This window comes from Staurois parvus, unplaced genomic scaffold (genome assembly GCF_062004578.1).
Source record: "Staurois parvus isolate SC_StPar_1 unplaced genomic scaffold, SC_StPar_1.0 ptg000145l, whole genome shotgun sequence".
NCBI lineage: Eukaryota > Metazoa > Chordata > Amphibia > Anura > Ranidae > Staurois > Staurois parvus.
Window position 1 is genome coordinate 18,832,282 of NW_028317941.1, and position 17,177 is coordinate 18,849,458.

The 17,177-nt window shown below is 39.1% G+C and overlaps 1 protein-coding gene across 1 annotated transcript in view; it reads left to right on the forward strand.

Annotated features, from left to right (window-relative positions):
- The window catches only part of TSPAN7 (tetraspanin 7), a 229,683-nt gene extending 219,424 nt beyond the window's left edge, over positions 1 to 10,259 (forward strand). Inside the window, exons 7-8 of the mRNA XM_089673916.1 lie at positions 6,631 to 6,703; positions 9,244 to 10,259. Of these exons, the coding sequence (XP_089530042.1) occupies positions 6,631 to 6,699 (69 nt within the window). The 3' untranslated portion in view covers positions 6,700 to 6,703; positions 9,244 to 10,259. The remainder of the gene's footprint in view (positions 1 to 6,630; positions 6,704 to 9,243) is intronic.
- The last annotated feature ends 6,918 nt before the right edge of the window (positions 10,260 to 17,177 follow it).

A 17,177-nucleotide genomic window follows, 5' to 3' on the forward strand; every position in this document is an offset into this window, starting at 1 on the left:
CACCTTTACATCTTTATAAATCAGACCATAGGTTTATTGTTTTATTTGCTTTATACGTAATTATTTTTAATAAACCTTATTTAATTTGGTCCTTTTCCCCTTTCCGTATGGCAATAAATATAATGTTCACCGCTGATTTATGCTCCAAGGTGTGAGCGGGCCTCTTTTGCGGTCCGTTCCGCTCTTCCTTCCTGCTTCGGGTATGCCTTCCTCTCTGTGGAACTCATCCCGATTAATGGGAGTGTCCCTCCGAGTCCTATATATAGATGGCAGTGCGTCCCGCTGGCCATGCCCCTGATGACATCTTTCTGATGATGAAACGCGTTGGGTGGAGCCTCGGCGTGTGACATCACCATGTTCTGGAGGGACAGTAGCCATGTTTTTGGTTTGAAACCATTTCAATTCAATGCTGTTTATTTTAAATTCTTGATGTACGTGGATCTTGTAATAAATCTGCCAAAACTTTCATGAAATACTGCACCAGGAGTTGCTTTTGTTCTTTATTCTATATTTAAATATCGGATGGGAGTTTCTTCAAGTTTTGGAGGTCTTTAAAGTGGAGGAACCACCCTATATCTGGGAGAGGATTTCTATTGAAGATTACCTGCCATACTGATTCCTTATTACACTGTGCCTATTGACCAGTATTATACGGTCAAAGTGTCCGGTTAGGGGCTAATTTTTTTCGGGTGTATGGTGACAGCTCATGAGATCAGAATCTTTTCTTGCAATTTGTTTCATTCATTTGAGGACTCATATAGACTTTTATTTCTGACATTTGTATGCTTTTTAATTAGCACTGCATTTTTTCTATTTACATTTGGAATATCGCCTTGCATGTGCAAGCTGCTTTTTTGTTTTTGCTGTATTTTTTATTTTGGAGTGTGGTTACATCTAAGCGCAGGTATTGTGTTTTATATATATTGCTGACTTCCTTCAAAGGCTATGTGTATCAGTGTTTAGAATATAGCCGTCTTCCAAATTTCAAAATGAATAGAAAAGAATAGAAAATACAGGAAAATAATAGAATAGAATAAAAAATTAATAGAATTGAATAGAATAGAACAAAACAGAATATAGCTGTCTTCCAAAACTCAAATTTCAAAAAGAATATAATAAAACAGAGTAGCATAGAAAAGAATACAGTAAAACAGAAAATAATAGCATAGAATATAAAATAAAACAGAACAGAATAGAAAATAAAATACTAGAATAAAATTAAACAGAATAGAAAATACAGGAATAGAAAATAAAAGAATAGAAAAAAAATGGAATAGATTATAATAGAAAGAATATAGCCGTCCTCTCAAATTTGATTTATGAAAAGAATAGAATGAAATAGAATAGAAAATAAAGAAATAGAAATGAAAATAAAAGAATAGAATAGAACCATTTTCTGGAATTCGAATAGAATAGAACCAGCTATTATGCACAATGAATTTGGTTTGATTCAGTATTTTCAATTCGAATTCGATTTTAATACTTCAAATTCATTTGGAAAATTTTAATGTGGGCGAAAACGAATAAACGAAGCTAAACAAAACAAATTTAGTTATGTATGCAACGAAACTTAACAAATCAGTCTGAAACTAAAACAAATGTTTGCGTTCTGCACATATCTAACTTTCACTTGCATTGCAGTTTACAGTATTTAGGGTTATAATTACACAACCAACATATTTTGTAGTACCCTTTCAGTTTCTGCTCCTAAAATAAAGTCCTTTAGTTCCTGGACAACGCCTTTTTATAACTCGTGGAGGTCATGGTTGGGTTCACCCTTTTCTAGTGCATTAACACATGCATCTAGCATGGAATGTGTTACGCATTAACGTACATTGCATTAAGGTAGACTGCTTACATTGAATGGCCTCCCAGTACACCCCAGCACAAAACTTTATCCTTTTTTGGGAAGGCAGAGTATTATTTATTTGTTACAGGCACTTGTATATAGCTCCGTCAATTTATGAAGCACTTTACATATATATTGTACATTCACATCAGTCCCTACTCTCAAGGAGCTTACAGTCTAAGGTTCCTAACTCACATTCATACATACACATACTAGGGCCAATTTAGACAGGAGCCAATTAACCTACCCACATGTCTTTGGAATGTGGGAGAAAACCCACGTAGAAACGGGGAGAACATGCAACCTCTGTGCAGTGGTTGAGATTATAACCAATGCCCCTAGTGCTGCAAGACAGAAGTGCTAACCACTTAGCCACTGCCCAGTATGGGAAAATATGGTATTGCCTTGTCGTGCAGGAGAGTTAAGGTGCTGTTTGAAATGAATGACACCCTAGTGCAGTGCACCAACACGTGTAGCATGCTTTATCACAATGCAGTACTGTGATACTGGCCTGAAAATGTTACTTTCTCAAATTAGTGTGAACTATTGGAATTTTGTTAAACAACAATTGTAATATGTATCTTCCTTCCTTGCATAGAGTCATCCTTAAACAATTTCTGCTGAGAATATACAAAGATAGATGAGAAATTGTGCCCTATGACAGAGCAAGCCCAGAGTTTTCAGCTTCTTAGATACAAATTAAATTATGTTACTTTGTTCTAACCGAGTAAACTGAATTGTAGTTCAGTAACCACTGGAAACATATTTTTTGCCTATTATTTTCCCATAAGTCTAGATGAGGGTTAAAGACATGATTTTTGTGGGCTATAATGAAAAAACAATTTATAGCACAAAGTAGAGGAAAAAAGTGCCTGCCATCCTGCTGCTGTGGATTAATGGTAAATCTGGTAAACTACACCCACCATAGTACTTATATGCTAGTTTTGTACCTCCTTGCTGTGTCTGGCTATGTGATTACCCTGCAAGCGTTTAGGAAATCAAGGGAAAATATTGACTTGAATTAGGAAATGTGTTTGGTCATGAAGGCAGTATTGATCCTTGGACAGCTGGGGGACAGAACCTATGATCTCTAGTGTCCACATTGTCCATCACTAGGATGGAAGACAAACATTGTCCTCTTCCCTAATTGTTTAACAGACTTTTAATAGACTGCTGAGATGTTATTTATAGATAAGATCTATATGAGCTTCTGTTGTCATCTTTCTTCTACCAACATATTAGGCAGTGTTTGACAGTTCACAATTAATCTAAGGTTACAAACAGTGTGGGCCACATTTTTTTTTCTTTACAGTGAATTATGTTTTTTGCATACTTATTATTTTAATATTAAGGAAATTGTAGCATACAAACACATTTTTTGTAGGTTTTTTTTCTTTTTTTAATTTCCAGCAAGCAGACGGGGCTTAAGGCACATTCTCACATTTGTCACAATAGTACTTGCCTGTAAAGAGCCTGCTGTTTACAGAATTCAGTAGCTCAAACTTAAATTGATATGCACAGCTGAACAAGAGGGATGATTCATTCACTTCTCTTCCCCACTCTCCACCTGTTCTGTACAGACAGCTGTGTACCAATCTTCAATCAGAAAGAGTGTTTCAAGGAAAACAGATTTTTGGCTGTGCTTCCTTTTTAGACAATCAATAATACTCAGTAGTTTTGGGGCATCGGATTCCACAGCTGTGGCTTACGTCAACCATCAGGGAGGAAAAAGTCTCATGGCTCCAAGTTGCTCTTTTGACTCTGTGGGATCAGTTCAACCTGATCTTTCCTCTTTCATCTTTCCTCCACTAAAAGTCCTTCCTTGTCTGCTCTGTAGAATCAAGGTGGAGAACATTCTGGTGATTGCATTGAATTGGACCAGGCAGATGTGATACTTTCACCTCATCAGACTCCTGTGGACTTTCCCATATTGCCCCAGATCATCTGTCCCAAGCATCGGTTTACCACCATGCTTCATGGTTGTTGGCTTTTATGGCCTGGCTGTTGAAGCAAAGGTCATAAAAGACATGGGCATACCTGATTGTGTTGCTCCCTACACTTCTCAAAACTAGGAAACCAACTTCTGTGTCATCATCTCTGCAAGGCGAGTTTCTGAGTTGGCAGCCATAACCTGTAAAGAACTATTTCTTGAAACCTCAGGCCTCCTTTCTCCCAAAGGTGGTTTGTTCTTTCACTTTAACCAGGACATGGTTTTTACCATCTGTCTGTCCTGTTTCAAGATATCCCAAGGAGACCATTGTCTGGATGTGTCTATCTCTCAACAGTTTCTTTTAGATGGACCGACTCTCTTTTCATCATTCCTGAGGGTCCCTTTAAAGGACAACCTGCTTCTTGTTCCACCTTCTTAAGGTGGATTCATCAGCTCTTCATTCAAGCCTATGGACTCAAGGAGAGTGTTAGTCCCTTTCCTGTTAATACACACCCACTAGATCAGTTAGTGCTTTAGGGGCTTTTTTTCAGACTTCAGGCTTCTGTTTCCTAAGCTGGACAGCTGATCAAAAAAATAAAAAAACATTCCCTATCCACACATTTATAGTGGATGGAGGAATCCTCCCCACTGAACTACTGTAATCTGACAGCAGCTCCTCTGCTCTCAGAAAATACAAATTTTCCAACATTCCCATTTGAGGGTAGCTGATCACTAGGTTGATTCCTCTTGAACGGAAACGGCCATAGGTGGAACGGTATTTGGCCGGTATTTTGACCAGCCAAATTTTGATCCATCAATGGCAAGGATCCATCAATGGTTCTTTGTTCACATGTTCATTAGGTTTTACCAGGTGGACATTTAAGGCCTTATCTCGTGCCATCTTAGGTTGTAAGGTTTTTCAGGTGGCTCTGTAAGCTTTACTGAGCCCTCTGTGTTACTTGTGGGCCTGTTAGCATTTTGGTTGCTGTGTTGTCCATTCCTCAGTTGGACTGCTGTTGGACATCCCAGTGTCTTAGAATTACTTCTACCCTGTGTTCCTTAATGAACAATTAAGAAAACAGGATTTTTGATTTACTGTAAAATCCTTTTCTTGTGGTTCATTATAAGACACAGGACTTTTTTTTATTTTTATTTTTTTAATGCTCTACCCCTAATATTGCTTTTCCACAAAACATGAGCTTGATGGAAATTGGAAGAGTTTTGCCTGTTTTACAGCTTTGCTTGCTAGTGTCCAATCTCCTGTAAGCAGCAACATAACCCAATGGGGTTTAATGACTAAATTAAAATAGACTGTTCACTTTGCAAGTGCATTTTCCCAAGAGCTTAGTGGATGTGGCGAAATTTCACTTTCCAAAAAGAATACCCAATCACATGCCAAGAAATTAAAAAAAAAAAAACAAAAAAACACTTTTGCAGGCACGTGATTGCATGATGGAAGTCGGCAAAGTTTCGCCTCATTCACTAAGCTCCGTTGAAAATTTTCTTGCAAAGTTCAAAATTCTTTGGTCACTTGTAGAGACCTCAGCTATCTGAAAACTTTGAGCATGTCGGGTAGGGTGTCCCTTGCTGTGCGATGTAGTTTCACCCAATGGCCCTATGTCACTACTCTGCTTTTAACTATGTAGTGGACCGTGAATAGAACAGAGACCAGTAGGGTACATGCTATCCAGCACAACCAAGTGTTAGATAACAGCAGTTCTGGTAGATCTATACGTGCACAAAGAGTTTACTCAGAACAAACGTAAGTATTTAGCATCTCCTTTTGATTGTGCTAATGACAGGGAAAAACACATGTAAGCTGCTGTTGTATACCCCCTTAGAAAAATAGCCCGGCTGTCTATGGTTTCATTATTTTCTCAGTCACTGATCCCACACAAATAAGCAGCTTCCTAATATAAGTGTTCTGGTTCAGTGCATTTCAGAAATAAAGGTCAGTAATGGCTGCCTACTGAACACCCTCACACAGGTTTCCTTTAGGCCTGTCAGGAATAAATGAAAGGTACATTGGGGACTTACCCACATTATTTAACCATCTGTTTAATCTGTTGAGGATTGGTTAGATGTATGTTTTGATATTTATATAAAAAAGGCAAGTCTTAGAAAAAAAATTAACAAAAAGCGATGAATTTGAGACTGTAGACAAACATGAAACCTTTTTCTGCAATGAAAATGATGATTATGTCCCCAGGTTACCTGTTTTGTATACTCTGGGCTTTCCCACTGTTTTAATGGCTTTTTCCATTTATAGCCAGCTGCCTTTGGTGATATTAGAAAATGGGAGGAATCAGAGCAAACATTCACCCAAGATTGGGATTCTAGTTATTAATCCATGCGTGTGGTCTACATTACCAATATGCTTCTTCAGTTTGCCTCCGTCCCTATAACACGTAATCATGTTGTTCCTACTTTGCCTTTGTAATAGAGAATAGATAAAAATGGTGGTGGGCAATTCAGCCATCCATTCAACCTCTACCCATAACTAAACTATCTGTTTTGAGTTAACTCCTATACAAAATATAAGCTGCTTTCTAGAGCAAACTCCAGTGACCTGGAAATAGCTTATTGGTTTGTGTCTTTTGCCTTCACTATAATGCCTTGTTCAAGGTCTCTGGGCTCTTATGATTGCCATAAATTCCTATAAACTCAATATAAAAACACATTTGATCCCTTAGTTATCCTAGTTATTTCTATCAAATAGCTGTGATAAATTGTTACAAACATGACATGACAATATTCTAAAGAAAGCACCAGATCCATAGATGATAGAGGAAATTGATGACGTTTATTGAGATTAAGTGCCTAATATATGTATTATGCTTCTTCCCTCCAGCTGATTGGAATGTTGCTGGCATGCTGTCTTTCCCGGTTCATCACTGCAAATCAGTACGAGATGGTGTAACATGGTAAATTTGGATTTGTGCTTTTATCAAGACGCCTCTTGCTTCCACCTTCACTTACAAGCTCTAAATCACATTTGCTTTTAAATTGCTGAAGCGAATGCTGTGATTTCAGGCTAATCAATTTCAGCTGGTAATAACGTCTCTCTGCTTATTGGCGTGTGAGAAACTTGCACATACAGCTCATACAAATCACGTATTAATGGCTTCTCATCCCTAGTTGTATGAGGCAGATCAGACAATTAAAGTGGAATTCTAGCTTGTACCAACAATACAAGCATTTCAAAGCTACCACATTGTAATTTATGTGTTGTTAAATAAATGTAACTATAAAAAGATATAATTGCACTTCAGGGAAGGCATTGCTACCTGCAGCCTTATTTCCCATGTCCACTCTTTCATCTGACTTCTTCTATCTTGATGGCATTACATGTTCATTACATGGTTACAGGTCTGTAAGGTTTCATAAGCCAGTTGCCAGCAGGAACAATGAAAGAATGGCCAACTATGCCAGGGATCTCCAAACGAAGGGCTAGTTTACTTCCCTTCAAACTTTAGGGGGACTGGACCAGGGCCAGTGGGAGTAGAAAATGCTGTGGCATCTGTGGGAGTAAAGAATGCCATAGGCTTGGTGGTTAGTGGGAGTAAAAAATGACTTCATTGGTGTCAGTGGGAGGAACAGTGCCCCATCGTGAGAGACATGGTTTCCCATCTCTGGTGTCAGTTGGAGGAATGGTATCCCATTGTTGGTGTCAGTGGGATGAGTAGTGCTCCATCTTTGTTGTCAGTGGACGGAATAATGCCCCAAAGGCCGGATAACAGCAAACAAAGGGTCACATCTGGCCTGTGTGCTACTGTTTGGAGAGCCCTGAACTATACTATTCAAGGCTGTACTCCTGCATCATTGCAGAGAAAATTTTTGCTGCATATTGAGTGCTGCCCCATACACAGATAGCCACTAAAAGACAATTAACATATTTTTATTTCTAATAAAATAAATACAGTGCAGCAAGCAAGATTTTTTTTTAGGCCCCTTTTACACTGACGGGTCTGCCTATCCGTTTTTCAGGTGAACCCAATCGGATCATCCATAGACGTGTATGGACTGGCGTCAGCGTACAAGTGTCCGATCTGATCCTGTACACCAAAAACAGATGGTTGGGGATGCCTTCCCCATCCGTCCCAAAGATCGATCAGATGACAGTCAGGTGGAAATGGACAGGCAGTTTCCATCTGGCTCCCCATAGAAGACAGTGGGCTGTGTCTGTGTCCGCTCTGCAGCAGCGGACAGGACACATACCTGTCATCCGCCTGCTCAGGGGTGCATATACAGACAGATTTTACTGTAGTGGGTTTAGTAACACTTTAAATCCAGCTTTTCCTGTGTTGCTTTCTTGGGCTCCGTGCACACTATTGTTTTTTTTTAAGCTGCTAGAAGCTGTTGTTGGTGTTTTTTTCTGCTCCTAGAAGCTAAATAGTGTTGTTCTACAGGGTTGGTTTAATAAAGACAAATAGAATATGCACTTTGCAAAGTGCAGTTGCTGTAGAGCTTAGTAAATGAGGTGAAGCTTCCCTTTGCCAAGAATACCCAATCACATGAAAGGAAAATTGAAAAAAAAAAAAACAGCATTTTTGTTTGCACATCATTGGATGATGAAAGTCAGCAGAGCTTCTGCTCATTTACTAAGCTCTTGTGCAACTGCACTTGCAGAGTGCAATATCAGTTTGCAAAGTGCACAGTCTAATTGCCTTTAGTAAATCAACCCCTATGTGTCCATGCACACTACTTTAGTCCATTAGCATTTTTTGAGCTTCAGCGTCTAGGAGCAGAAATAAAAATGTTTATGTAGAATTTTTTGGAGCGTTTTTCCAGCAGAAAAAAATTGCTAAATGCTACTGAACTCAACTAAAACACCCCTAAAAGCTTTTTTCTGTATGTACTATAAAAATACTAATAAAACACTAACGCTCTGAAAAGCTGCTAAAACGCTACTAAAAACCACTATTCCCATGCATTTTTTATCCAGCATTTTATCAGCTTAAAAGGAAAAAAAAAAAACGCTAGTGTACATGGAGCCTTAATGTGTATCTGAAGCCAAAACTTTCTTTTTATTTGGGTGAACATTTTCACCAGAGGAGAAATCTAAAGTTTTACAGTTTTTACCAGAACAGGAGGTGAGGGAACATTTTCCAATTGGGATCTTTGTTTTAGTGGATATTTCCTCTTCCTCTTTCTTTCCTATTGTGTTTTGACAGTAAGTTTCATCAAGCAGGACAAAAAAAAAAGCCCACAGGGATTTTAACTACTCCCTACTCATTCTAAAAAAAACTGTTGTCTTTAGATATACTACTTTGCACTTTTTTGTGCTTTTTATGATATACAACTTCTACCATTCATGAGGTTGGAATGCCATATGCCATTTGGAAAATAATCAATACACAAAGTAGTGCGTTTGTGAGAACAGACAGCATGGGTTTCATTGTAAATATTCTAGTACGCTTTACTTGCATACCTAATGTTTTATTTATTTATTTATTTTCTCTAGGGGCCAGCAGTTTCTACATCAGGAGCTGACGGAATTGTGAAGGATTTTACAGAATGTTAGAGCACACAACACATCCACCAACCACTCTGTGTTCCCATTTTGTAGTGTAACCATCTGTTCCAGTACAGCTGTGCCATGAAGAGTAGCCTCTGTAGTGTCTAACTGCAAACTTCCTCCTGGGGAAGGCTTTTCGTATGATGGCACGCTATTATGTGTGTTCTTTAGTCATACTGTAGTTGTAAAGTTCCTATGATAATCCATTAACTGCCTCGACCTGGCTGTGCATGCAGTGGCTGATACAAAGGGACAACAAAGTCCTTACCAATGGTTTATTAAATGTTTCACACATTTATATAAATCAGTACATGGAAATCAAATATAGCGTATCTAATCTTTTATATATATATATTTATTTACAAGGCATACTTATTTTTTTTATTTTGCCGTATACCACATACAGATAAAACAATAAGAAGAATAAATCTGTGATATGATAATACTTGAAGAGTAATGTTGAAATATGTTGTGCTTTGCATAGGATTCAAGGGGCCCCCACGAGGGCCGCAGTCTGGATCCTAACTCTGTGCTGTATGCCTAATGCTTATGATCTTTGTCTAGTGAATTTTTTTGCTTCAGATTCCAAGAACGTGTTTCACTGTTACTAAGCTGTTGTTGCTTACTGTGAAGGCAGTATAATGATGCTTTTTTAAATTATCTTTAGTGTACAACTAAACTTATTCGTGCTGTCATGCCTATTTTTTCCTCTCCTCCTTGCTAATGTTCCCTGCTTTCTTTTTTCCCCCATGATGCTTTGGAAGTGCACCAACCAAATGTTATATTCAGAAAAGGATTGAAGATTAGGGAAGAAGAGAAGTCGAAAAATGTTCAAACATTTTTAAACAGAAATAAATTAAAACTGATTTTTTATAATGTCTCCATCTAGCATGCTGAGAATAAAATGCTTTGATATTGTGAGCATTTGTGATATACATATTAATAAACTGAACTACGACAGATATTGGATTTTGAGTATGATGTTGGCTATCACTCTGTTTCCAGTTTTTTTGCCATTGTGTTTTTTACTATGTGCCTTTTGGATCAGTGGAATTGATTTACAAAAGAAGTAGCGACTGTTCGCTTAACAAACTGAATTTTCACGGGGTTTAGAAAAAAAAAAAAGCTGGCTTCTTTATATAACCCCTGATCTATCCAGCATGCCGCAGTTTTAGCTGGTATCCTAGTTGGATGCCTTTTCCTCAGTTCTGCTGAATAAAGCCAAACTATTTTTGCTACCCTTTGCATCCCCTGGGGGAAGTCCACCTTTGACTCCTGCTGTAGGTGCCCCTTGTTGGGGATAAGGTACATCTGGGGGATTTTTTGGACCCTATTGTCTTCTTCTGTGGTTATACCACAGCCTTGTGAGAAGTTCCCAGATACTTTCCCTTGTTTTACCCTTATTCCAGTTAATGTGCTTAGGAGTGCAATTAATTTCATTCTCCTTGCTTCAAGGCTGTGGATATTTTACTGGACTGGGGTGAGTCAGTAGATTCTTGAAAACCATGTTCTGTGCTTAGGATTATATAGGTTCTGGAGAGTTCTTCTTTCAGATCCCAGAAGCACTTCTGGTTGCTAAGTGAATGGGTTTTCTCCATCTTCCTTTTTTCTGGTGCCCCTTTCAAGAGCCTGGGGTCATGGTTTACCCTTTATCCCGGCCTACCTTTTATGGATGCGATCATGGAAGTCCCTCAGTGTATAAAAGCTGCCAGTCCAATATTCATATTCTCTACATTTACACCATTGTCAAAGTAATGCATGACAATGATGATATAAAAATAACATCCCAGGATTCCAGCACCTCCTTTCCACCTTCTTATGTATCCCCTTGGTTGTTGGCAGTCTCTTTTGTGTTGCAGGGGACTTCATTTCACCTAGTGAGGCTCAGAGTTGGTTCTCTTAGTAGTCCCAAGTTGTAAACAGGCCCCACTCCCCCTGTCACTGGTTGTTACCTTTTAGTTGGACTGCTATTGGATGTCCTAAGCATAACTCAACCCCTGTGTTCCTTAATGCATACAAAATAAAATAACATTTTGTACTGCCTAAAATATTTTTCTTGGAGTCCACTGACATACTCCGTTCCCATATTTCTGTGTTTTTGCTCTTGCAAAAGTCTTCTGTCAGGCATTGCCAAGGGATGTCAATCATCCCTTTATCCCTGGCTACAGCCCAAGTGGGATATGCATTGAAATAAAAGTCTTCTTGGATATGTGATGATGGCAGAAACTGCCAAGCATCTTTTGCAGTCTCTTCCCCAGTCTACAGGTTGGGACCGGGGGCAGAGATTGCAAAGGACACTTGAAAGATTCTGCTACCCCAGTCTCCACATTAATGTAAAAAAAAATGTAAGGGAAAAAAGTTACTAAGCATGTTTCCGCCTGCTGTGCCTTGGCAAGGAGAGGAGTGGGGCTGAGCAGTCACATGACCATGAAGTCAAATATTAAGAAAAATATTTTTAATTGACTAGATGTTTTGCTTTGTGTCTAGTAAAGGTTACTTTGTGTTATAAGAAAGTAAACATAGACCTCCATAGTGTAAAAAAAAAAAAGTTACTTAACTCAGGTTAGAGTGGGTTCACGATCTCCATAGGCAGCGCGAGGACCCAGGCTTACTGTACAGCAATTGCAGGATATCGGGCATAAAATTTCTTCTGTCAAAGATCTTCCTTGGTGTTAAGTCATCTTAGACTCCCCCTAATCCGTTTCTGTTGCCTTCCATTTAGAAAGCGTAGATAGCCAATCCCATATGAGTGTGGTCCCTCTACCTTATTACACTGGCCAATTATATAGGTGATGCATTCTCCAATTCGACCTAAAGATGGCACTGTTGTATCATACATACCATAGGTCATATATGTTAGAAGGTCAAGCTATTGGTAACCATGGCTACAGAACAATCAGAACAATAGCCAGCTGTCAACTGAAATACAATGGTATTCTATGTTACCATTGTATCCAGCAGCATTTGTTTGAAAATCATCTCCTCAAACTCCAAGAAACTTGATGCCTGTCTCCAAGACAGTCTGAGGAAATCAGTACACATATATAGTGTTTTTGTGTATATATATATATATATATATCTATATATATAGATATATATATAGATATATATATATATATATATCTATATATATATATATATATATATAAAATGCAATACACTCCGCCCTTGATTTTCTCAGACTCCACAAAGAATCCACTTTCATCCACTGCCACCTGCCTGTATCCATTTCTGATCCTCCCAAAGAACATCGATAGGGAGGAGAGGAAATATGCTGATACTTCCCAGAGGACCATTGGTGTTTATTTTGGAAGGTTTGATGTTATAGAGCCTCAGTTTCCACTCTTGCTGAGAAGTGTCCACTAAGTGTCCAGTCAGAGTCCCAGCCACTCTCTTGGAGCTCATCTGCCAATGCAAATATAACTTCAAACTGTCCTGCCAGATTCCCTCTCATTCCTAGATAGGCTTCAGCTTCAGATATGTCATTTGTGGTTTCTATGTCATGGGAAGCAGTAACTTAGTACCTGTTAAACTCTGTTCTTTCAGGAACCTTAAGTAAATACTGAACTCTGCTCTCCAGCTGTGGAATCTGCACCCCAGCCCCCACCATCCTATCATGTGGTGTACTTTTGACTATTGACCTAGAATTTAACAGAACTGCCTGTGCAAGGACCCAATCCAACCCCCTTAGTGTGCGCGTGGGTGTAAGTTTGTGTATCTGGTTCTTCAGTAGCCTGTTGTATCTTTCAATCAAACCAGCTGCCTGTGGATGGTATGTGATGTGGCACAACCAGTACGCTCCAGAATCTTTGGCCCATTGCTGTACTGTTGATCCGGTGTAGTGAGAGCTGTTATCACTTTGGACTTGTTTGGGACAGCCATAAGCAATGACAAGTTTCTGAAGCAGTTAAAGTGTTGCAGTTTGATCTGCACGTTTGCAAGGATGAACAAGCAAAAGTCTTGATTATGTTCCACTGCAGTGCAACGATATCTCAGTCCATTGTTTCCCCGGGGCAGGGGACCGATGAAGTCAATCTGCCAAAACTCTGCAGGCCTCTCACCCCTCTTTAATCAACCCACTGGAGTACTTTTGCAATGGCCAATGTCGAACTTCACACACTGTACAGTTTCCTATCACAATCTTTATCATGTCCATGGATATGGGCAATCCTCTCTGTTGAGCCCATTCATGTTGCTTTGTGTCCCAAAGTTCCAGATTGCTTGTGGGCCCAGTTGGCCAAGTTCATCAAGACTAGATCAATTGGCACAACTGCATTTACCTTGGCAATTTTGTCTGCCACTCTGTTGTAGTTCTCAAAGTCTGGGATTAAGAGCACATGTGCATCAACATGCCCCACTTTTATGGTGCAGGATCAAGCTTCCGTCCAGATGTAGTCCAGAAACATTTAGACAAAATAAAGGTGAATAAAGCACCTGGACCAGATTGCTTACACCCACGGGTCCTTAAAGAGCTGAGTTCTGTTATGCATAAGACAGCGTTTCTAATTTTGTGAGACTGCTTTAATGACTTGCATGGTACCACTGGATTGGTAAAAGGCCAATGTGGTGCCTATATCTAAAAAGGGATCAAAATCTTTACTAACTAAAAACCAGGTAGTTCAACATCTGTAGTCAGGAAGATACTTGTGAGTTTAACAAAAGACCATATATAAGAGTTTTTGCTACAATAAAAAAAAATATTTTAAGCAATAGGCAGGAAGGATTCACAAAAGGCAGAATTTGTCAAACAAATCTGATTTCTTTTTATGAAGAGGTAAGCAAAAACTAACGTAAAGAAGTGCCTGTGGATGTAGTATACATGGATATTGCCAAAGTGTTTAACACAGGCGCACGTGGCTAATGTGTAAATTAAAGTCTACAGGTTTAGAAAAACTCAGTTTGTAACTGAATAGGAAACCAAATTCAGAGAGCAGTGATAATTATTAAGACCCTTTGTTTTTAATATATTTATAAATGATATAAAGTTTGGGATTAAAAGTACTATTTCAGTGTTTGCAGATGACACCAGGCTATGAAGTGAAATTACGTCCTTACAGGATGTGTCCAACTTACAAGCCAACCTCAATGCACTCTTTAATTGGACAACTATGTGGCAAATGAAGTTTAATGTTGATAAATGTAAAGTTGTGCACTTGGGGGCTAAAAGCATGAATACATCATACATTCTAGGTGGAGAACAGATGGTGGAGAAGGAACTGGTAGCTCATAGAAAATAGCAAGTAGTACCATCAACCCTTATAGAACCACATATGGAAATACCCTCTTTTTTTTATGGCACAACGAAAGCAAATAGGACCATTAGGTTTATACAAATTTAGAACCATATTTTATTTGACACAGAATATTAAAAATTTCCATAGACATGCATGATATGGCAGCAAAAAAGGTAGGATTCGAATCATGATAGAGCACTTGACACATTTCGAGATAACAACCAATCTCTTCCTCAGAAGTGCCTAAATAGGACATAATGCATAACCCAACATTGGAACAAAGATAGAAGGACCGCCACTGTTTTAAAACCAAAAAACATATGTGTAGCCACTGTATCCCAAATCCTCCCAGATCGGTGTGTGGGAAGGAAAGAGCATGCAGCCCTTGATGCCTCCAAGTGTGGCCCCCCAAGGCACCACCAGGGGGATTAGCAAGATATTTAAAATTTACAATTCGTCTTTAGCAGGGAAAGTGAAGATCATCCTCCATACATTAAACCACAAACTTTCACTGCAAACTGGCATGTCAGAGCTTCCTTGATGTTTTTGGATCATGTGAGGAAGGGATGAGGTAACCTGTCCAGTGATTGCATGTGCACGATCTTACATGCCAGTTTGCAGTGACAATTTGTGGTTGGGACCCTGTAATGATTTGCAAATCCCAGAAACCCTTATTTTATTCACAATAGAAAATAGAAATCATAAAAGATGTTTAAACTGAGAAAATTTACCATTTAAAGAAAAATATAACTTTGAAATTGACTGCAGGAACGTCTCAAAAAAGTTGGGACAGCGCAACAAAAAGCTGGCAAAGTACAATCCTAATTCCAAAAAAAGTGGGGACAGGGCCATGTTTACCAAGCAGTAACATGCCCCCTTATTTTACCACTCTGTAAATGGCATCCATCATGCCATACCATCAGAGAGGCATGTGATTGGCTCCAAATTTATTCTGCAGCAGGACAATGACCCCAAACATACTGCCAAACCAAATATGTGGTAATTCTCCAAGATGTTTGGTATAACCTACCTGCTGAGTTTCTTCAAAACTGGGCACAAGCACTGTGGGTACGTAGGAGAACTGATGCAGGTTTTAAGTCAAAGAGTAGTCACACCAAATATTCATTTGATTTAGACCTCTCTTCTTTTCATTTACTTTCCATTTTGGAAAAAAAATAAACTAACTTTTATTTCTGAAAACATTCTATATTTACAGCATTTTTTAACACCTGCCTAAAACGTACAGTATATGGAATGGGCAGCTTGCACATCTGCAAAGGCACCATCAGAGATGCAGGCTTGGAGGTCCGTTCAAAACTCTAATCCAAATCCTTCTGGCTTTGTAAGGATTTTAAGGGGGATGCCCCCCTAAATCCACACCAGACCCTGATCATACCAGGCCACATGCCCTCAACATGGGGCGGGAACCTTGCCAGGAGAAAACCCAGCATCCCTGACAAAACACCTTGTCCCTATGTTGATGAGGACAATGGTCTCTTGCCCACATGGGAGGATAAATGAAGGGTTTGCGGTCGGGGCATAATAGAATCTGGAAGCTCCCATTTGGAGTTGGCATTTGAACTTTCATTAAGTTCACAAACTTACATTTATTCAGAGCCTGTAGCGTTGGTTTATCACTAGTCCCAACACTGAACCTGTACAGCACTAAATGACATTAAATAATTCAGAATACGAGTCCCACTTCTCTCGTAACATCCGCTTCCTGATCTCTTCTGCCAAGTGGGTACCTGGAAGCACTTATTGCTGAGCATTTCCAGTGTCAAAAACCCCAGCTAATAAGCCAGATGAAGAGTGAATCAAACACAATCCTGTTCTTGATCCTTGGAGCAGAAAGCAGGGAAGACATTTAGGCTGCATTCACACTGGAGTGATTTGTAGCTTCACGTGATCAGATGTGAGCAGGCATCACAGAGAACAACTTAATTTTTTAAGTTTAAGGTTTTTTGGAGCTTTAAGCTCCAAAAAAGCTCAAAGTGTGATTGAAGTCTAAGCCCCCTGGTCAGATCAAACCTGATACTGAAGTAGCACGATTTCAGTTGTGATTTGCAAGACATCTGCATGCACTACTTTAGAAATTGGTGCTGCTCCGACAAAGTCGGAACTGCACCGATATGACCACTCTAATATCGGACAATAGGGTGCGACTTGGCTGAAAGTTGCATGGCATGCAAATTGCATGCCAAACCGCACCCGATGTGACCAGGGTGTAAGGGGGAGATTTTCTAAAACTGGTGCAGCTGTGCATGGTAGCCAGTCAGCTTCTAACTTCAGCTTGTTCAATCAACCAAACAATATGGTAAAGTGCATCATGAATTTAATGAGCTGTAACAGTAAATTGCATCAAGTAAAAGCATGAAAATATCAGCTAAACAGCTCAAAAAGCAAATGCCAAACAATAAAGTGTATCATGGGCAGAATCTAAATACAATAATGTCCTTGGTGCTCCATGAAGTAAAGTGCAGTAGTAAGTGATCTTACAATTAACATATAAAATGTGAGATATATGAATAGGATAAAACTCAATATCCGTGGCTAAACGTGCTATTTATATAGTCAAATATCCATAAATGGAAGCAATTGTCCGTGAAACCATAAGGTGCAGTATAATTAAGGTGCAGAGTGCAA